General features: G+C 39.4%; 3 protein-coding genes across 3 annotated transcripts in view; all 3 read right to left on the bottom strand.

Moving 5' to 3' along the window:
- LOC122653232 (FAD synthase-like) overlaps positions 1-7,830 on the bottom strand; it is a 42,393-nt gene extending 34,563 nt beyond the window's left edge. The window contains exon 1 of the mRNA XM_043847187.1: positions 7,826-7,830. The gene's annotated coding sequence lies outside the window, so the exon portion shown is untranslated. The remainder of the gene's footprint in view (positions 1-7,825) is intronic.
- LOC122653233 (serine carboxypeptidase-like) lies at positions 4,752-9,326 on the bottom strand. Its single transcript, XM_043847189.1, has 9 exons — positions 8,951-9,326; positions 8,184-8,352; positions 7,550-7,669; positions 6,335-6,478; positions 6,094-6,244; positions 5,708-5,796; positions 5,315-5,573; positions 5,059-5,192; positions 4,752-4,940 (listed from the first exon to the last, which is right to left on the bottom strand). The coding sequence occupies exons 1-9, from the start codon at positions 9,274-9,276 to the stop codon at positions 4,827-4,829; spliced, it is 1,506 nt and encodes a 501-aa protein (XP_043703124.1). The 5' UTR covers positions 9,277-9,326; the 3' UTR covers positions 4,752-4,826.
- A 7,010-nt stretch (positions 9,327-16,336) lies between these two features.
- On the bottom strand, positions 16,337-20,578 carry LOC122653235 (serine carboxypeptidase-like). The gene is made up of 9 exons (XM_043847191.1): positions 20,224-20,578; positions 19,696-19,864; positions 19,156-19,275; positions 17,953-18,096; positions 17,711-17,861; positions 17,353-17,441; positions 16,978-17,236; positions 16,749-16,882; positions 16,337-16,621 (listed from the first exon to the last, which is right to left on the bottom strand). The coding sequence occupies exons 1-9, from the start codon at positions 20,547-20,549 to the stop codon at positions 16,508-16,510; spliced, it is 1,506 nt and encodes a 501-aa protein (XP_043703126.1). The 5' UTR covers positions 20,550-20,578; the 3' UTR covers positions 16,337-16,507.
- Between the last annotated feature and the right edge of the window lie 429 nt (positions 20,579-21,007).

Below are 21,007 nucleotides of genomic sequence, written 5' to 3'. Positions count from 1 at the left end.
AACTACAGTGACAAGTTTAACACTAATAATACTCTTTTGAGTGATCCTGGGCGATATCAACGATTGGTAGGGCGTCTGATTTACTTAACCATCACTAGACCTAACATCGCCTATGCCGTTAGTTATGTGAGCCAGTTCATGCAGGCTCCCACTCAGGGTCACATGGAGGTTGTCGATCACCTACTTCGCTATTTGAAAACCTCCCCAGGAAGAGGGATCTTGATGAAGAACAATGGGCACACCCAGATCGTTGGGTACACTGATGCAGATTGGGCTAGGAGCCCTGAGGACAGAAAATCTACCATCGGATTCTGTACCTTTGTTGGTGGTAATATTGTTACTTGGAAGAGTAAAAAACAAAATGTGGTGGCTCGCTCAAGTGCAGAGGCAAAATACCGGGCCATGGCCTCTGCCGCTAGTGAAATTGTGTGGCTTCGATTGCTCTTACAAGAATTGGGGTGTGAGACTGTGTCCAAGCCTACAAAGCTGTTTTGTGACAATCAAGCAGCCACTCATATCGCCTCAAACCCCGTCTTTCATGAAAGAACTAAGCACATAGAAGTAGATTGCCACTTTGTGCGTGAAAAGGTCCAAGATAAAACAATTGAGACACCATATGTTTGTAGTGAAGATCAGTTAGCAGATATCTTTACTAAGGCTCTACCCAAAGGATCGTTCCAAGTCATGGTGAACAAGTTGACCTCTGACGATGTCTTCGCCCCAACTTAAGGGGGAGTATTGGAAAGATTGATCCGGATTTCCTATTCTTGGAAGGAGATACGGTCAATATTGTGCAGAATATTTGTTGCCTTCTATAGGGTATTCTTTCTTGGCAACTCTCTTTCATTCTCTTCTATTTATCTGTATTCTTTTTTCCCAACGATGTAATAAGAAAAGATTTGGGAGTTCTGATCCGAGGACGTAGGCATCCATGGCCGAACCTCGTTAAACCTTCGTGTGTTCTTCTTGTGGTTTGATTCTTTGAAACTTAAAACATAAGCGAACAGCCCAGAGTATATTAACACTTACTTTACACTTGTTCACATTTATTTTTTTAATTATTATTTTTCTCATTTAAAAATTTTAATATAATACTATATGTGAGGAGGTGTAGAGTACGCCTTAGGCTCAAAGAACTATGGAAAAAGAACTCTGTCCGGGAGTGTAGCCTCCACCAGCATTCTCATGAGTCTATCTCTCTCTTCCCCCATTTGAAAAGACTCCTCTACCCCTTGTGCTGAGGAGGAGAGAGAGACACAAATGGGAGTGCCGGCGTAGGCCACACTCCTGGACAGAAAATTGCTTCCCATACTATTATACCAAAAGAAACATATATTTTATCTCAACCAACCAGACTTTCTTAAAAACTAACACAAAATCTTTAGGATACAAACGAAAATTGCCAACCAATTCCTTTTGTTGCAATTCTTGCATTTCCCAACTCTAAGGTGATAAATCAACTTATATGCTCCCAAAGCCTAAAGTAGAAACAATCAAAAGCAGTTTGAAGGGACAAGGTTGTTCTGGAGACAAGAAGAATTTTGTTTATAATTCATACAAAAGGATTTTTTTTTTTCTTTTGGTAGAATTCATATAGAAGGATGCTTAGTATTTCTCTTCCACCCCTACTAACTTAAATAAAATTTGAAGATGCAAATATGCTTTATTGGTAAAGTAAGTGAGAGACTTGAGATCGAATCAAATCTCTATCTCTTAACATGAACAACTAATCACTTTGCATCTTACATTCTCATCCATTGAAAAAACAAATATGACGTTATTTGTGTTTTAGATGTTGATTGCACAATGGAAGTGATGGAATGATGACAGTTGTTAAATAAAGTGGGAAAGCCCACAAAATATTGTTTGTGGGTTTAATACAAAACCTTCAAACATTAGGTGGAGAGAGTTCCTCAAATATATGAATGCACCAAGGACCTAAACAAACTGAATTGAGACTATAACTCTATAACTTTCAACACCCCTTCATGTGTTTAGATGGATTGAGACATTTTTGTATATGTAAAAAGGTAACGCCAGTGAAAGAAGCAAGAAACCATGGGCTATGATACTATGTTAGAGGGTCTGCCTGAAACCTCATCAATTGGTATTTCGTGAACGATTGATTTTATTTAATATGGTAGCAGAACAAGGTCCATTTGTTGTCGTCCTTCAAATAAATATCTATGTATATGCCGAAGCTGCATGTGAGGTGAGTGATGATAAATTGGGAGTTATAGAGGCCTTCGATGTTTTATAATACATCATTGGTCATCCCCATAGTTAACAAAAACAAAAACGACAAAAAAATGGAGTATTACGGTACGGGTTTTAAACGGTAACAAATTGCAAACGAACGGTTAAATAAAACGGCCAAAAAATAGAGAACGGTAAAAAAGTGGAAAACGGATGGTATGGGTTTTAAACGTTTATATTTCAAAAAAATAGAATAAAAAAAAGGCACTATTCTCATATAAATTGAGGAATTATTTGAAATATATGCTTCTAATTTCGGTATCCGTGCATTGATTTTGAGTTGAAGGTGATATCATGAAAAATGCAGCCATTTGAGTCATCTGTACGTTGGTGAAAAAATCAGGCCAATTAAAGTTCGGGAGAGAGATATGGTCACTTAAGTCTAAGGTCTTAAAAAACGCCAAAAAATGGGAAGATGTTTTAAACGCGTTTAAAACGGGAATGCTTGCTGTTTTCCATTTTTTCCCATATATTTGGAAAGCATACGAAAACCGTTTTTAAAACGGGACCGTTTCAAACGCGTTTTTGCTAACAGTGACTCATCCCTACTTAAAGCTTCAGATTTTGGGTTAGAACCCTAAGTATATTTCATAGGTCATCCCATTTTATTAAACATATAAATTATTTATTACACTGCATTGACCTATAACTCAAGACTGGCAAATCAAATACTAGGAATCTGTTATCTCGTTCTAACATTTTAGGATGAAATTTTGCCGTTACACTAGTAGCAAGAATGTTCCTGCTACAAGGCTGGCAGCCAAGGAAATAGAATCTTAAGGGGTATTTTAGAAAATACTAAAACCTAGGAGGGTATTTATGAACCCAAAGGGGAAGTGAATTATTCCATATCCTTGGCTACTAGCCTTGTAGCAGGAACATTCCTGCTATGGACGTAGCAGCAAAAATTTTTCCTCGTATGAGCATCATTTAAGTCTCTCTAACGATTGTCCTTGGAGAATAGTAGTGAGCATGGCTCTTGCTTTGGAGTGTGACTCAGGTCCTCGTACGAGGACGGTCCTTGGGAGTTGGGACCCTATGCTCACCCTCTTGGAATCCAGAGGAGTATGGGTTCTCAAGGATTGTCCTCGTACGAGGACTTGCGCCTCACTCCAGAGGTCGATTCCAGGTGCGTGGGAGTGGGGTCCCAAGGACTGTCCTCGTACAAGGACTTGAGCCACACTCTAGAGCAGGAGCCATGCTCACTACTATTTCTCCAAGGACAATCTTAAAAGAGACTTGAATGATGAGTAGTCTCCCCTAATTCCAAGGTTCTTCCCTGTACGTGCCAACCTCTGATTTCAAATTGATCAGCCCAAATGCTATAGCCAACTTCTCGCTGTGATGAAAAAAAAAAAAACTGTTTCTTTCTCTTCCCCCTATATTTATAAAAAAAAAATTAAAAAAAAAAAAAAAAAAACTGAGTTGGAGACATACCCATGGTTCCGTTTGGTTGCAAAGAATGCAAAGAAAATTAAACGAGAAATGAAATTTTCAAACCTAATAAAAAAACTTTTGTAATCATAACCCCCACATTGTTATGTCACCATTCTATATTTGGTTGTTAGACTTTATTTTGCATTTAAATCCTTGGATTAAAAAAGTAAAATAATAATTACATCTTAAACGTATCATTACTAAATAGGATTGGGGTCTCCTACTGTGCGCGGTTGGCCCCAGGCCCCAAATGTCCTACTGTGCAGCCACAAAACAAGCAATGACCCCCTTACCCCTGCCTGAGTGCTTTGCCTAAATGGGGGTAAGTCGATCATTTCACATCTTGCTGTGTCTACGTAGCAAGGCAATTGGGACAGCCACGCAATAGATGATCCGGATTATGATAAAAGAATTTAAGTAGTTTATAGAATTCCCTTAAGTAATGATTACAAAGGTTTTCTTTTTAAGGTTTGAAAATTTTTAGTTCCCCTCCCTCCCCTGCAATGTCCCTTGAAACCAAATGAAACCCAACTGATTTCAGTCATCTAGCCATATCCTCAACATAAGTATATAACTCCATCCTCGTTTCTGGATTCCCCATTCTTCATAATTCTTCTCATTGGTTGACATGAGCAAATAAACCTAGATAACAGAACATAGCGGGGCCGGCCCCCCATGGTGTGTGGGTCAAATTCTAAGAGTATTTCTTGAATTTGACTTTGAATTTGACCCAATAGAGCTCTCCAAATTACAGAATTTTTTCATGGCCTCCACCCCCCCCCCCTTTTCTTCCCCTCACCGATCCCACATTAGCTACCTTTTAGGAGTGCCTTAGGCTTATAAGTGGGTAAGAGAATTTCTCAATAGGGGGCATCTTTCAAAGCCGACTTGCACTAAGGATGTTCCGATGATTCTTAGAACATAGTAAATCCAAACATATTTTTATAATATGTATGGAAAATCTTTTGATATTTCCAGCTAGACTTAAAAAACCAAAGTTTGGGGAAAATATTCACAAGCAACCTCTAGAAAAGAGCCAGAAGGTTTTTTTTTTTTTTGGGGGGGCGGGGGTGGAGGGTGGGGGGGAGGGCTGTAAATAGTAACTACTGAAGATGGATAACATAGCTGAGCAATCACATGTCAGCCACTTGACCTTGTTCTGCAAGCTGCCCTTGAGTCCATCTCTTCAGCATCTCCAAGGCAGCCTTGGGCTGATCCATTGGGACCATGTGACCAGCATCATGGACCTGTTTGTCATCACAATAACCGATTCTTAATCAGTAAAGAAAAACAGTTGATATAAATAAATCAATTACGGAGAGAAATTTCGGCAGCAATGTGAACATAACAAGTTAGGAGAGTAACCTTGAGGAAAGTGAGAGGCCCATAGCTTTTCATTTGTCCTGCTTCTCCGCCATCAACCTGGAAAGAGACGTTTGAAGCAGCGACAAACTCTTTCTGACCAGACCATTCCATGGCATGAACCCACCTCGAGTTCCCTGCTCAGCAGAAACATTAATACAATTAGAGTACGCAACTTTTAACTACGCGGAAGAGAGGATTTGGGTACCTCGGAACTCATACGAAATGAGGACCAATTAATTGGACACAGGAAACTTACCAAGCCAGTTGCATATGAGATCATACTCCCCAGCATATATCAGCAACTTGATTCCATCATCCAGAAGAGCAGGTATACCAACTTCCAGATTCCTCATCCAGTCCAAAATCATGGCCTGGTAAACGGTTGGGCTACATGAAACAAATTCAATGTCCCCAACTCCAAGAGCATCCCTAACAGATTTCTCGTTCAGGAATTTCTCCATGTTTGAGAAATCATAGCAAAGGCTCCCCTCACACTTCTTTCTGACATCATAGTACTGTTGTGTTGAATAAAGACATAGCAGAATGCTTGTTAAGAAAATAATCATATTTCATTGGTAAAAACAAATTCGTATTTCTCCGACACCAAACACACTAAAATGATGGACAGACAGGAATGACAAAAGCTTACATTGATATCACCAGCAATCCCTATGATCATACTGAATATGGAGTTGCAAACAATAAATGATGCTACGCATGGGATTTTACCATTGGTGCCTGAAACAAAAGTAAACAGTATTAAACCAAAGATGATGACTCCAGGCAGCAGAGAACTATTGAGAGTTAGAGCATCTGCAATGTTAAAAAAACCAGAACTCAACTCAAAGTCTATCTCAATTATTTGTGAATTGCTGCAAGGCTCCCCCTCTCAATTCCATTTCATGTTCATATATAAATAACAAAAATTCACCCCTGATGTTGCTTTCAACCAATAACAGCAGCAACAAATATGAGGTTTCATAATAACTACAATCAGGGACTACTGGGGAGATTGCAGAAGATAAGAAGAATTACCGCAAGCCTTTATTGCCAATTCACAAACTGGTAGAAATTTGTTAATAACCTTGTACTCAGATTCCTTAATTAATCCCATGTTCAATGCATAATCTGTGTATGCTTGGTACTGGATTGCAGGATCTGTGAGTCCATTTCCAATGGCAAAACCCTGTTCAACCATTTTCGCACCTATCAAGTCCAGAGAAGCTAGCATAATTGACCAAATAAAACTCAAAATCAAGCTAAAAAAGGGCCATACCTTGAGATTTATATGAATTCCCTCTTTAGCTTTGTTCCCTCGGTGAACTCGGGCGGCAAAAGCAGGAATATAGTGCCCAGCATATGATTCTCCTGTAATATAGAAGTCATTCTCCACGAATTCAGGATGCTCAGCAAAAAATGCCTATACAGCGGAGAAAATGAGTCAGACTCATATTTTTACTTAAGAGATACTAACCATCCAATAGACATGACCTCCACTTTCATAATTCATTCATCTATCATCGTCATTTTCTTTCTTTCTTTTTTTTCCCCTTCCTGTGATTTGGAACACACAAGTGGGTATCCATAGTTTTTTTTTTTTTTTTTTTTTCGCGGGGGGGGGTGGGGGTGGGGGTGTCTTGTGTGTTTCATGTAGGGGCGAAATGTGCAGTTAAGTGGAGCTTAACAGCTAAAACAAGGATCTGATTCAACAAATAACAGGTTCTATGAGGTTATTTTGCCAAGAAGACATGGAGATGAAAATAGTAAGGATTCAGCATAAAAACGAATAGATCTTAACAAAAGAAAGGGGGAGGGGAAGAGGTAAAGTACGGCACTCCCTGTTCAATATTTTTCTACCAGAGCAGCAAAGAGGATTGGCCGCTGAGGGACGGACCTAGTCTCATTTCCCAATTTCCTGTATTCTTTAGACTAAGTCCACAGTTCTAATTCCAGCTCACTCTGATTGATGCCTAAAGATTTAGTCAAAACTGACAATAAGCTATACATCCAAACCTGGATTTCATCAAGTGTTTTGAAGAACATGAAACTTAATTAAGCTCAAAAAAAACTCATCCATGTTTAACCAGTAGATAGAAGGGAGACATGGGAGCAGGAGACCGCTTCTTAGGAGAGGATGGCTGTAGGATTATCAGAAGGTTTTTCTACTCCCCCCCCCCCCTCTCTTGAATGGCAACATTCAGAAAAATTTTGCGAGGCTTCAGTCTCACAGCAAGAGAGTGCGGGGGAGAGGGGGGGAGAAGTACTCAATAAGTGCATTTCAAGAAAACAGGGAATTACCATGCAGCATGAACAAATATAGAGCTTAGCTGATGTATTTGCAAAAATTAATTCCACTAAGACATTAACATATACGGTATTGTTTTTTCTTATAAAATTCATATATGCTACCAGGGGTTCACAAAAGAGTCATACATCTTGTATCAAATATGACATTTAGGGGCAATAACGTATGAAGAGAAACAAAACTGACCTGCAAGAAGTCGTATAGATCGTTGCTAACACCCTCTTCATTGTGACGAGTGTCACGCCTATCAGAACTATAACTAAAACCAGTTCCAGTAGGCTGATCAACGTATAGGAGGTTTGATACCTGAAGAATAAAATAAAAAGTTATGCTAAAGCTCCCACAATAAGCAATATGAATGCCTTCTAGTTGTGTATGACAAGTTCAACGGATCTGGTGATCAGAGACAACACAATCAAAATGAAAAATTCAGTAAATACAATATTATGTTATAAATAGAACTCCACTTTTTACTACCATCTGGGGGAGAGGGGGAGAATCAATTTTCAATCATGTTGAAGTTCTTTACAACTTGGTGCTCTACAACTTCATTAATGTTAAGTTCCAATACCCCTTTTTTGAAAAATAAAAGAGTTAATTCTTGGAAGTAGAGATACAGGGAACAAAACCAAATGTTAAGCAATATACACTTGAAATAGCTAATCTAACAATTCTCAGACTGTAAACCATGATAAAAGGCGACAACCTAATAATATCTTAAAAATAATGATTCTGAAAATTATTGTTAAAATTGACAGTTTTTTTTTCCTTCAAATAATTCAATTAACTTAAAGAAGAAAGTTAAAAGAAACAAAAGTACCTTGTCCCACCCGTAGTCATTCCATTGAAGGGACAAATTATTTGCAATGGTGAAAGGCCCATTTTCATAGAAAACAGCTAACTCACTGCTACACCCTGGACCCCCAGTCAACCAAATAACGACAGGATCCTTCTTGCTGTTTCGTGATTCAAAGAAAAAGTAGAACATCCTAGAAAACAGATGAGATGGAACAATTCAGAACGCTTTATGCACACTGAAACAACACAATAACTGAGAAGCAATAACTAGCAGCACATGGGTCCATTAACTGGGCAATTACTTATCCAGGGAATAGCAACCACGTATCATATATACCCCTAAAATAAAGAACCATTAGTAATAGAAGAAAAGCTAATTGCTGGAGTGCAAATTCACTTTGAAACTTAACCCACATTAATTGAATCTAAAGCACCAAAATTTCCTCACCATAATATCCTTTTCTGATTCTAAATCCACTTTCAGTCTCCAGAACAAATTAAGAAACAAAAACTAACATATAAGTAGACCACCAACATAGAAATACAAATAGAAACCAACAGACTCCATTTACAGCAGCCTGGAGTCTGAAATGAAGTAAACTGAGGCGATCGTAAAAATCAGAACTGGAGCGCAAAATTTTCTCGTTCTAAACTTATTACGTTCAGTACTCATAAGAACAATTCAATAAACACCCTAAATTGGAGGAGGAAAAAAAACGAAAGAAGAAAAAGAGAACAAATTGAGAAAAACAACAGAGAACAGGGAGGGAGTTCCGTTCGGGGAAGTACCTGGCAGCGTGTGAATTCTTGAGCTGATAGTATCCGGCATGGTGACCGAGGTCTTCGATGGAAACACCAGAAGAAGCAGCAAGGTTAGGTAACCTGAAGCGTTTCTCGACGATCTTGGGGGTGGTAGGGAAGGCTTGAAAAGCGACGGGAGCATCGAGGGCGTCCTTAGGGAGAAGATTGAGCTGTCTGATTAGCTTCTCTGCTTGCACAGAGGGAAAATTGGAATGGGGAAAAAGGCTAAGACCATCTTGGATCCGAGTTGCAGTCACGGAAGAGATTGGAGAGAGGAGGAGAGAAAAAACGAAGAGAACAAGATTTGTCCACATTGCTTGCTTCGATCAATGCTTCCCCTGTGATTTTGGATGGGAGACTTGGACGGTTTGGTTAGAAGAGCGGATTGGATCTTTATAGAGCTATAAATGACGGTTTAGTTGGAGGAGCGTGGAACCAAAAGAAATATCTCTCTGTGGGTGCGGGAGATAGATATGAGTCATGGTTCAGACTAGATGGCGTGGGGGCCAAAGAAAAGACAAAGTAACGAAGAGTAAGGATTGGGAAACAACACATGCATACATGCATGGACAAGTGGACATACATAGATCTATCTCAATACTAAATGGGGTGGGGTTCCTTAGCGGTCCTACTTAAACACTTTCTCCTCCTTTTTTTTTTCTTTTTTTTTTTGGGTAAATGAAGCTTTATTCAAAAGGACATGAAGGCCGCCCAGCCTCATGAGCACAAAGCTCACAAATCCAAGGAGTAGAGCAAGGCCAAACTGTCTTACATGACATCGACAGGGCCCTCTGGGCTAGGGAGTGTGCAACACAGTTTGCATCCCTAGATATAAAGGAAAAGGAACAATGCTGGAAACTAGAAGCTAGTAGAACAATATCATCAACCACGGGGACGAATGGATAGTGGGGCCGATCGCTTGGAGTCAAGTAAGCATAAAATGACGTCCTTACAGTCCGATTCAACAACAATGCGCGGGATCCCAATGGAGGAAGCAAACAACATAGCAGAGCGGATAGCCACAACCTTGCCCACTGCAGCAGAGGGGAAGTCCAAGAAATTTGAGACTGCAAATATAAGTTCTCCGAGGTGATTTCTAGCGATGAAACCAGCACCTCCCTGAGTTCCGTTCAAAGGGTATGCTGCATCGCAGTTTATCTTCAACAAGTGAACAGGGGGAGGAACCCAACTCCTCAGAGTAGGTGTATTGGTATTGATCAGGAGATCATTCTTAGGCGAGGGGGTTTGGGAGGCAGACCAGAATTTCTGATGGGCCCGTTGGGCCGAATTAAGGACATCAGATGGAGCCTAGATTTTGTTGTTGAAGGTCTAGTCATTTCTTGCTAGCCACAAGTTTCAACATATAAAGGCCCCATAAGCTGAAGTCTTGATGGGTTGTCTTCTTATCCTGAGCAAATAAGTGGTCCCAGCTTAATATCTAATTAGCAAGCTTTGGGTCTCCTGGGGGAACACGGAAGGATAGAGAGCTTCCAAACCATGTGGCTCTTGCAAATGGACAGCTCATCAGGATATGATCGTTGGTTTCAATCTCCTTGCCACACCTGACGCATAATGTGTCTAAAGACAGTTGTCGCGAACAGAGACCTTCACCCGATGCCAACCCCTGCGCACAAGCTTTCCAGAGAAAAGTTCTGATCTTGGGTAGGGTTTTGCAACCCCAAATTCTTTTCCACACCTTGTCCGGTATGAGCTGCCAAGCTTTGATACGGGATGAAGAAGAGAGAGCTTGTGTTAATATTGCTCTGTGGTTAGAAAGCACATGGTACGCAGACTTGACGTTGTACCTTCCAGTCTTCGCACCTCCCCATATTAGCCTGTCCGAAAAGGAATTAACACTAATCTGAATTTTAAAAATCTCAGCCTTGTCGCGGGGATGAATGTAGGCATCTATAATATCCAGCTTCCAGGTTCTGTTGATTGGGTCAATCAGATCAGCTACTTTAGAGAAGGGACAGTTGGTGGGCTTAGGAGAAGATAACTTGAAGTATGGGAGGGATGGCACCCAATTATCCTCCCAAATAGAGACTGATACCCCATCACCTATCTGCCAGAGAAGCCCCAGTTGAAGTGCATTGCGTCCCTCTAGTATGCTCCTCCAAGCCCACGAGGCTGGCTGCCTAACTTTGCCTCAAGGAAAGAAGAGTGGGGAAAATAGATGGACTTAAGAAACTGGGCCCAATAAGTATTTGGATTGGACCAGAGCCTCCACGCGACCTTGGAGAGAAGTGCTCTATTGTGTAATATAGGGTCTCTAAGCCCAATGCCCCCTTTCTCCTTGGACTGGCATAATCTCGTCCACGATATCTAGTGCACCTTGTGCTCTTGTCTGGTTTGGCCCCAATAGAAATTAGAGATAGCTTGTCGAATCTGGTTGTGGTGCAAAATAAGCAACTTGAAGTGAGACCCGGTGTAGTTGGACATAGAACACACCACAGATTTAACCATAACTTCTTTTCCTGCTGAAGACAACAACTGGTGTTTCCAACCTTGAATTTTGTTGCAGACCCTATCTCGAATGTCTTGAAATAGTTGAGCTTTAGAGACTCCAAAATCCGTCGGCAATCCCAGGTATTTCGATGGACCTTCCCCATAAGAGATGCCTAAAATTCTAGAGAACCATCTCCTAAAACGAAGAGGAGTATTAGGACTAAAGGTAAGGGAAGACTTCTGAAGATTGATGGCTTGCCTGCTGGCTCTGCAATATAGCTCTAAACAATCTTTTAAATGATAGATATCTTGGAGCTTCACCTCGGAGAACAGCAGGCAATTGTTCGCGAACAGCAAATGGGAAATTGATTGGCCTCTATTCCAGACTTTGATCCCCTTAATCTGGTTCCTTCCTTCAGCTTCACTAAGAATCGAGCTGAGAGCTTGCGTACACAGAACAAAAAGGAAGGGGGGTAGCGGGTCCCCTTGTCGAATGCCCCGAGAGGGGTGGATAGCTCCGCTATCAACTCCATTAATCAGTAAGTGGAAAGAGACAGACTTGATGCAAATCATGATAAGACTGACCTATTTCGCACAGAACCCCAACCTGAGGAGGACTTGTTCGATGAAGTGTCATTCCAGCCTATCGTAGGCTTTCCGCATGTCTAACTTGATAGCCACTAGGCGCTTCTATCCTTTCTTCCTATGTCGGACATAGTTGAACACTTCATGTGCAATGTAAACATTATCCGAGGTCATTCTGTCAGGAACGAAAGCTGACTGATTGGGTGATGTAATGACATCCATAGCTCCTTTAAGGCGACCAGCCATAATCTTAGAAATGAGTTTCACTGCAACCCCACACAGACTTATTGGACGATATTGATCCACTGACTCAGGAGTATTGCCCTTAGGTATCAAACAGAGGAAGGTTTTATTGAGGTCCTGTGGCAAATCCCCGTAGCTGAAAAATTCTGAAACCACCTCACAAAGATCTTGCTTATCCTCATGATCATCATTTATTACGTTACACTTATAGTCTTATATCCCAACTAAATGGGATTGGCTATATAGATCCTTCGGTTCTATTTTTCAAGGTCTTTGTTACACATGGTCATGTCATCTCAAAACACTTTATCCTTCCTAGTTTTGTCACATAGTCATCTCAATACCCTTTGAAATATCACAAACTCAACCTCACAAATGGCACGATATTGTTTGTTTTGGATCGGGATCCGTACAGTTTTAAAATGCGTCATATCAAGTAAGAAGATCACAACATAAATGTGTATTCCACGGCACATCCCCAAATAATGTGGGACTATTCTATAGTTTTGTGGTTCTACATCCACGCTTCCATTTGGGTCCATCCCTGGCTTTGAAACCAATGAAATGTCATTTGACTTTAATAGCCCAATGATCATCAATTTGTTCCATTCAAGAGCATCAAATCTGTTATCCGATTTTTCATCCATCAATAGAACATCATAGTTGGTGTTCTTCAATTTCAATTTTGATTTTTTATGTAACGACGGGCAAAACGTAAAGAGTGAAAAAACTTTCGATTGTTGGATAAGGGTTCTGGAGGGTTTGGCTTCCCACTCCAAAATTTTATTTATGTTGGGGCTCTTGGTTATATATTTTCCATTAACATGAATTTTATTGAATCTATATTTATTTCTAGAGAAAAGAGATAGAAAAGCTACAAAAATCCAATCGTGTTCTATGTGAATGAGAACAAGAGCCTTCTCTTGATCTTTGTTGTGCAAACGGGAGAAATGAAACAACTCACTGTTGATGCTCTCTCCTTGTGCGTGTAGCATCGACATCCAACGTGTTATGTGCTTGCATAAGTCTTTTTCCATCGTGTTTCGTTGTGCCTCTTGATCTCTGTTGGTGCAAACGAAAACCCAATCGTGTTCCATGTTGGCATTAGTAAGTTAATTTTGTTTTGTCTCACATCAGTAAGTCTATTTCTCTATTTTTTTTATAGTTCAATTGGTTCTAGTTATGGTAGTACGAACATATTGTTGGGCAGTGATATGTTAACCTTTGCTCTTATTGATTATTTTTTTATTGCTTCTATTAAATTATCTGATAAAATGATGAATTGAGTTTGTATTTTTCACTTGATTTTCCCTTTAATCCCATCCTTGGCTTTGATACCAATGAAGTGTCACAAACTCGGCTCCACAGATGACACGATATTGTCCGGTTTGAACTGAGGTCTGCACGGTTTTAAAATGTGACATACCAAGTAAAAATGCCACAACATATTTGTGCATTCTATGGCATATCCCCAGGTAATGTGAGACTATTTTGTTGTTCTACACCCTCATCTCTGCTATACTTAGTTAATCTATTTGACGCTTATTTACTATCCAACATTTACATTTTGCACCATACATCATAGACAGCCGTATGACAGTCCTGTGAAATTTTCCTTTAAGCTTTAAAAGAATATGTCGATCACACAACAATCCGGACGCACCTCTCCACTTCATCCACCTATTTTAATTCTATGAGCAATATCATCATCTATATCATATTCTTTATTTATGATTGATGCCAAATACCTAAAATGATCAATTTGTGGAATCTCCCTCTCATCAATTTTCACTACCTCATTAACCGTTCTAGTATAACTAAAGTTACACACCATATACTGCGTCTTTATTCTACTTATCTTAAATCCTTTTGATTCCAATGTAGATCTCCATAACTTTAATTTGGTGTTGATCCGTGTCTATGTCTCATCCACCAAAAAAATATCAACAACAAAAATCATACACTAAAGAATCTCATCTTGAATGTCTTGGTTAAATCATCCATGAAGGTAAACAAATAAGGACTTAATAAAGTTGATCTTTGATGTGATCCAACTATAATTGGGAATCACTATCTTGACCCTACAAAGTTCTCATGCTCGTTATCACACCATTATACATATATTTAATTATGTTTATGTATTTACTTGAAACTCTTCTCTTCTCTAGCATATGCTAGATTAACTCTCTAGGGACTCTGTTGTATGTTTTTTTTAGGTCAATAAAAATTATATGGAGATTCTTCTTGCCCTCTCTAAATCTTTCCATGAGACTCCTAAGTAAGACAATAGCTTCTATATCTTCCTATCATAAAGCAAAATAGTTCCTCCAAAATAGTACTTTCTTTTCTTAGGGAGGATTTTCAATTACCCCCTCTCATAGCTTCATAGTATGACTCATTAGTTTTATGCCTCTACAGTTATTATAGCTCTGAATATCACCTTTTTTCTTTTTTTATAAATCGGGACCACAATACTTCTCTTCCATTCATTTGGCCTTTTTCTTGCGCCTTTGTCTATGTAAGATGTAAAAAAACTATTGTAACATAGTAATGGATAGATAGATAATTGGTCTTGCATTCCCAGTAATACCTTACAATCAACAAACTATACAAAACATGGTTTTAAAAATACCAGGCTGATCCGGATTAGTATCGCAACAGTATCTAAGTGTCTCTCTCAGTTTTGCCTTTCTTATTGGTTGAGCACAATCTAGGTATAACCTAATGCGGTCTAGTAAGCGAGCACATCAACTACTGGAAAGGGGGCTGTTTCAACTTGGAGGTCGATTCGTAAGAACCCATATTACGCCATAAGGGGCAACTATGATCTTAAGGACAGTGATCAGTGGCACCACAAAAAATTATTGCTCCATTTTCTGTTCGGTCCATTTCCCCAAGTTCCTCTAATAGGGGGAGTGGAACCCACTAGGGTAGTGTGTTCGGGCAGAGGGTAGGGGGGTCATTTCTGCTCCTCCCCCCCCCCCCCCCATTAGAGGAACTTGGGGTTAGGGACTGGGCAGGGAAATGGAACAGATAATGATCCGTTGCATGACCAAGCCCCACCAAGTGTTCGTGGTTTTCGTTGTGCATAAAGCTCTCCTCCAATATGTGGTTTCTTTCATTTCTAAGTATTAAACCATTGAGATAAGTTATATATTCTCTGTTTATTTGGTATTATTTCAAACATGATTGATCGCTACGAGCCTATGATTATCTCAGCACACCAAGGCTAAGGTGCTAAACCTTGTCTGATGGATTTTGACAAGAAAAACAGAGAGATGAATATTGTGGGAAAGGTGAATTGCTAAACTCTACCAGCTTTAGGTGCAAGGGAAATTAGAAGGAATGGAAAAGAAAATTTTTGAACCTTAAAAAAATAAAAATTTATAATCATTAATTTCTTTTAATAGATTTTTATAATCATTATTCCTCGTGATTATGTCATTAACTCCAAATCATTCTATATTGATTATTAAATTTCACTTTACTTTGTATCTAAAGTAAGATAATTATACAACTAAATATAACAAAAAAAAGTTAAGTAATTTATACAATTATATTTAGATAATGAATACAAAAGACCTTATTGTTAAGTATCAATATTTTCTCCTTCCTTCCCTTCAATTTCCCTATTTACCAAAAAACAAATTCTCTTCAATTTCCGTTGCAATAAAAAAGAACGATGGACCCTGATTTTAGCATTTTATCTAACGAAGACCCAAATTTGAGTTTTCTTTTGCAGTTTGAAGCGCATGTACCTAAGGGAACATGTCTGTAGTCAGACAGTTATGAAAATCAGAATTGGGGATCGAATCGGTTAGTGCTCGGCTGGTATTGGTCTCACAAACCCTAGAATCGACCCATCAGATCTGAAAACCCAGTGAACAGGTGAGAAAACCCTAGAATTGGGATCGGTCTTGGCCAATTCTGATCCGATTCTTCCGGATCAAGCCCTCTTTTAAAATTTCCATTTCAATTTAATGATTTTAGTCTGATCTGATGAAACCTTGCCGGCAATGATCAACACGGGTACCCATTTAGCAGCTATCCATTGCAATGGGGAAAAAAAGGCAAAGATATACAGAGGCATGCACATACTAAATCCAAACATATTTTAATAATGTGTATGGAGTCTCTTTAAACGATTTCAAGCAAGAGATCCAGAGTTCGGGAAAATATTCACAAGCACCTCCAGAAGAGAGCTAGAAAGTGAGGGAAACTCTAAATGGATAACAAATATCACAGAAGATGGATAGCATAGCTGAGCTATCATATCTCAGCCACCTGACCTTGTTCTGCAAGCTGCCCTTGAGTCCATCTCTTCAGCATCTCCAAGGCAGCCTTGGGCTGATCCATTGGGACCATGTGACCAGAATCATGGACCTGTTAGTCATCAAAATGACAGACTCTTAATCAGTACAGAAAAACAACGGGTATCATAATGAATAATCCATTTATATATGGAGAGAAATTTCAGCAGCAATGTGAGATAACGAGGTAAGAGAGTGACCTTGAGGAAAGTGAGAGGCCCATGGCTTTTCATTTGTCCTGCTTCTCCACCATCAACCATGAAAGGGACAGTTGAGGCTGCGCCAAACTCTTTCTGACCAGACCATTCCATTGCATGAACCCATCTTGAGTTCCCTGCGTAGCAGAAACGTAGATACAATGGTGTGAGGATTTGGGTACTCAGAACTCATATGGAATGGGGGCTAATAAATTGGACCCAGGAAACTTACCAAGCCAATTGCATATGAGATCATACTCCCCGGCATATATCAGCAACTTGATTCCATCCTCCAGAAGAGCAGGTATACCAACTTCCAGATTCCTCATCAAGTCCACCATCATGGCCTGGTAAACGGAAGGGCTACATGAAACAAATTCAATGTCCCCAACTCCAAGAGCATCCCTAACAGATTTCTGGTTCAGGAACTTCTCCATGTTTGAGAAATCATAGCAAAGGCTCCCCTCACACTTCTTTCTGACATCATAGTACTGTTGAATAAAGACATTGCAGAATGCTTGTTAAGAAAATACTCATATTTCTCTGTTAGAAACAAATTAGTATTTCTCCAACACTGAACCCACTGAAATGATGGACAAATCCTTACATTGATATTACCAGCACGCTCCACGATCATATTGAATATGGAGTTGCACACAACATATGATGCCATGCATGGGATTTTACGATCGGTGCCTGCAACAAAAGGAAACAGTATTAAACCAAGGATGATGACTCCAAGCTGCAGAGAACCATTGAGAGTAGGGGCATCTGCTATTGTCAAAAAGAGAATTCAACTCTAGTGACATTCTGCAGGGATCCCCCTCTCATTTCCACTTTAAGTTACAAAAATTCACCCCACTATTGTCAGTTTCAACCAACAACCAGCAGCAACAAATATGGGAATTCATAACATAACTACAACCAGGGACTACAGGAGAGATTGCAGAGATAAGAAGAATTACCGCAAAGCTTTATTGCCATTTCACAAACTGGAAGCAATTTGTTAATAATCTTGTAGTCAGTTTCCTGAATTATTCCCATGTCCAATGCGAAATCCGGGTATGCTTGGTACTGCATCGCAGGATCTGTAAGTCCATTTCCAATTGCAAATCCCTGTTCAACCATTTTTGCACCTATTTAAGTCCAGAGAAGCAAGCATAACTGACCAAATATAAATCCAAATCAAGTTAAAACAGCTTCATACCTTGAGGTTTATATGAATCCCCTCTTTAGCTTTGTTCCCTTGGTGAACTCGAGCGGCTACAGCAGGAATATAATGCCCAGCATATGATTCTCCTGTAATATAGAAGTCATTCTTCGCGTATTCAGGATGCTCAGCAAAAAATGCCTGACACATAGAGGAGAAAATGAGTCAAACTAATGTTCTTAGCATAAGAGATACTAACCATCCAATGGACATAACCTCTACTTTCTTTTATTAATCAATCCATCATCATCATTTTCTTTCTCTCTTTATTTTTTCGTGCCTTTGGAAGATCCCCCATGTGGGTGATCCAAGTCCCCCCCACCCCTTTTGGGTGTCTGTTTGTTTCGTGTAGGACCAAAATGTGTGGTTAAGTTGGAGCTTAACCTTTAAAACAAGGATCTGATTCAATAAATAGAAGGCTCTTCTATGAGGTAATTTTTTCAAGAAGGCATGGAGATGAAAATGAATAAATTTTAACAAAAGAAAGCAGGGTGGGGAAGAGTGGAAGTATGACACTCCCCATTTAATATTGTTCTGTAGCCTCAGTTCCTATATCCTTTCACAATAACTTCACAGTGCTAATCAAGACCTGACAATAAGATCTACACCCAAATATGGGTTTCTTTTAAGTGTTTTGAAGAACATGGAACTTAATTGGAGCTCACCGAAAAATCGTCCATGTTTAACAAGTGGTTATCAGAAGGTGCAGTGGACAAATTAAAAAAATTTATTCATTTAAAGATTCATACTCCCCCCCCCCCCCCCCCCAATGCATGGAGACATTCAGAAAAAATTGAGAGGCTTCAGTCTCAAAATAAATTGCAAAAGAAGTACTCAACAAAAGCATTTAAAGAAAAGGGGGAATTACCATGGAGTCCAGTTCCACTGCACGTATGATCAGCACTCAATACATGTCCTTTTTGCTTCTAGAAATGCCCCCAAGACACTACAAATGACAGTGGGTGGGACATCTGCTGAGTGCTGAGCGTATGTGCAGTGGAGACTCTCTCTTACCATGCAGCATGAGCATGATACAGAGCTGAACTGACTACTTTACAAATTCTAGGATATTTGCAAAAATTAACTCCATTGAGACATTAAAATATACAGGATTTTGTTTCTTATTACATTCATATATTCATCCACAAAATGGTCATACAGCTTGTATCAAATGCTATCGTATTTAAGACAAAAACTGACCTGCAAGAAGTCATATAGATCATCGCCAACACCTTTTTCATCATGACGAATGTCACGCTTGTCAGAACTATAACTAAAACCAGTTCCAGTAGGCTGATCAACGTATAGAAGGTTTGATACCTGAAGAATAATACAAAAAAGTTATGCTAAAGCTCCCACAATAAGCAATATGAAGGTCTTCTGGTTGTGTTTAACAACCTCAAGGGAACTGGTAAACAGAGACAACACAATCAAAAAGGAAATTTCAGTAAATACAATATTATGTTATAAATAAAAAATTCCATTCTTTACAACCATCTAGAAATAAAATCCAAGTTTCAATCAGCTTTTTTTTTTTTAAAACCACTTGATGCTCTAGAACTTTAATAATGTAAAGTTCCATAACTAATCTAACCATTCTCAGACTGTAAACCATGTAAAAAGGTTGTAAGAGAGAATAACCTTTTAAAAATGATGATTACAAAGAACTTATTAAAAATTGAAAGGTTCTTCAAATAATCCAATTAACTTAAAGATGAAAGTTAAAAGAAACATCGATACCTTGTCCCATCCGTAGTCATTCCATTGAAGGGACAGATTGTTTGCAATGGTGAAAGGCCCGTTTTCATAGAAAACAGCCAACTCACTGCTACACCCTGGACCCCCACTCAACCAAATAACAACAGGATCCTCCTTTCTGTTTCTTGATTCAAAGAAAAAGTAGAACATCCTACAAAAAACAGATAAGATTGAACAATTTAGAACGCTTTATGCACACTGGAAGTCTGGAACAACACAATATCTGAGAAGCAATAACTAGCAGCAATTAATTATCCAGGGGATTTTGAGATGTTAACAGAGTTCAAAAAGCTAATTGCTGGAGTGCAAATTCACTTAGAAACTGAAACCACATCAATTGAATCTAAAGCACCAAAATTTCCTCAGCTTAATATTCGTTTCTGATTCTAAATTCAATTTCAGTTCCCATAACGCTATTTAAAAACAAAAACTATCATAGAAGTAAACCACCAACATAGAAACACAAATAGGAATTCAACAGAGGAAAGGGGGGGGGGGGGGGGGAAGTACCTGGCAGCGTAGGAATTCTTGAGCTGATAATATCCAGCATGGTGACCGAGGTCTTCGACAGAAACATCAGATGAAGCAGCAAGGTTAGGTAAGCTGAAGCGTTTCTCGACGATCTTGGGGGTGGGAGGGACGGCTTGGGTAGCGATGGGAGCGTCAAGGGCGTCCTTAGGGAGGAGATTGAGCTGTCGAATTAGCTTCTCTGCTTGCACAGAGGGGAGATTGGCATTAGAAAAAAGGTTAAGATCATCAAGGATCAGAGTTGCATTGGCACAAGAAAATGGAGAGAAAAGGAGAACGAAAATCAAGAGAACAAGATTTGTCTCCATTGCTTGCTTCGATCAATGCTTCTGCTAAGCTTTGGACCGTTTGGTTGGAGGGGTAGAGAGGAATTTATAGAGCTAAATGGATGATAAAGAGTGGGAAGTAAGCAAAGCAAGTTTGCCTAATAACGTGTGAAGTGGAGAGTGAGCCATTTTCAAAAAAAGGGACAAGGGAGAGAGAAAGACCTTTCTTCCCGGCACGGCAAAGTCTTTAGTACTTCAGGGTATCAAAGGGATGGGCAAGATTGTGATGGGTGACGTTCCAACCATGGTTTTAGGTATCGGTTTTGTATCGGCCGATCCGTATAAATATGGATCGGAACAGATATCAATACTGATACCATGATCGATAATACTAGATTAGAGCACGGTACGGGTAGATTGTATAATTGAAAAAAATATGGTATGGTATTGGAATCTTTGAGGGAAAAATTGTCTGATACGAACTGATACCGATATCGATA

The sequence above is a fragment of the Telopea speciosissima genome, chromosome 2 (genome assembly GCF_018873765.1).
Source record: "Telopea speciosissima isolate NSW1024214 ecotype Mountain lineage chromosome 2, Tspe_v1, whole genome shotgun sequence".
In the NCBI taxonomy this organism is placed as follows: Eukaryota; Viridiplantae; Streptophyta; class Magnoliopsida; order Proteales; family Proteaceae; genus Telopea; species Telopea speciosissima.
The sequence above is the reverse complement of the archived record's forward strand: the minus strand, read 5'-3'. Positions and strand labels throughout refer to the sequence as shown.

Bases quoted from the DNA above. Each gene is read 5' to 3' on its own strand.
- LOC122653233 (XM_043847189.1), bottom strand. From the start codon at position 9,276: ATGTGGACAAATCTTGTTCTCTTCGTTTTTTCTCTCCTCCTCTCTCCA. The intron at 6,479-7,549 runs GTCAGTTTTGTT...TCCGCTGTATAG, and splicing joins ATCTATACGACTTCTTGCAG to GCATTTTTTGCTGAGCATCC. The intron at 6,245-6,334 runs GTATGGCCCTTT...ATGGTTGAACAG, and splicing joins GAATTCATATAAATCTCAAG to GGTTTTGCCATTGGAAATGG.
- LOC122653235 (XM_043847191.1), bottom strand. From the start codon at position 20,549: ATGGAGACAAATCTTGTTCTCTTGATTTTCGTTCTCCTTTTCTCTCCA. The intron at 17,442-17,710 runs GTAATTCTTCTT...CTTTTGTTGCAG, and splicing joins AATGGCAATAAAGCTTTGCG to GCACCGATCGTAAAATCCCA. The intron at 16,622-16,748 runs GTCACTCTCTTA...GATGACTAACAG, and splicing joins GGCCTCTCACTTTCCTCAAG to GTCCATGATTCTGGTCACAT.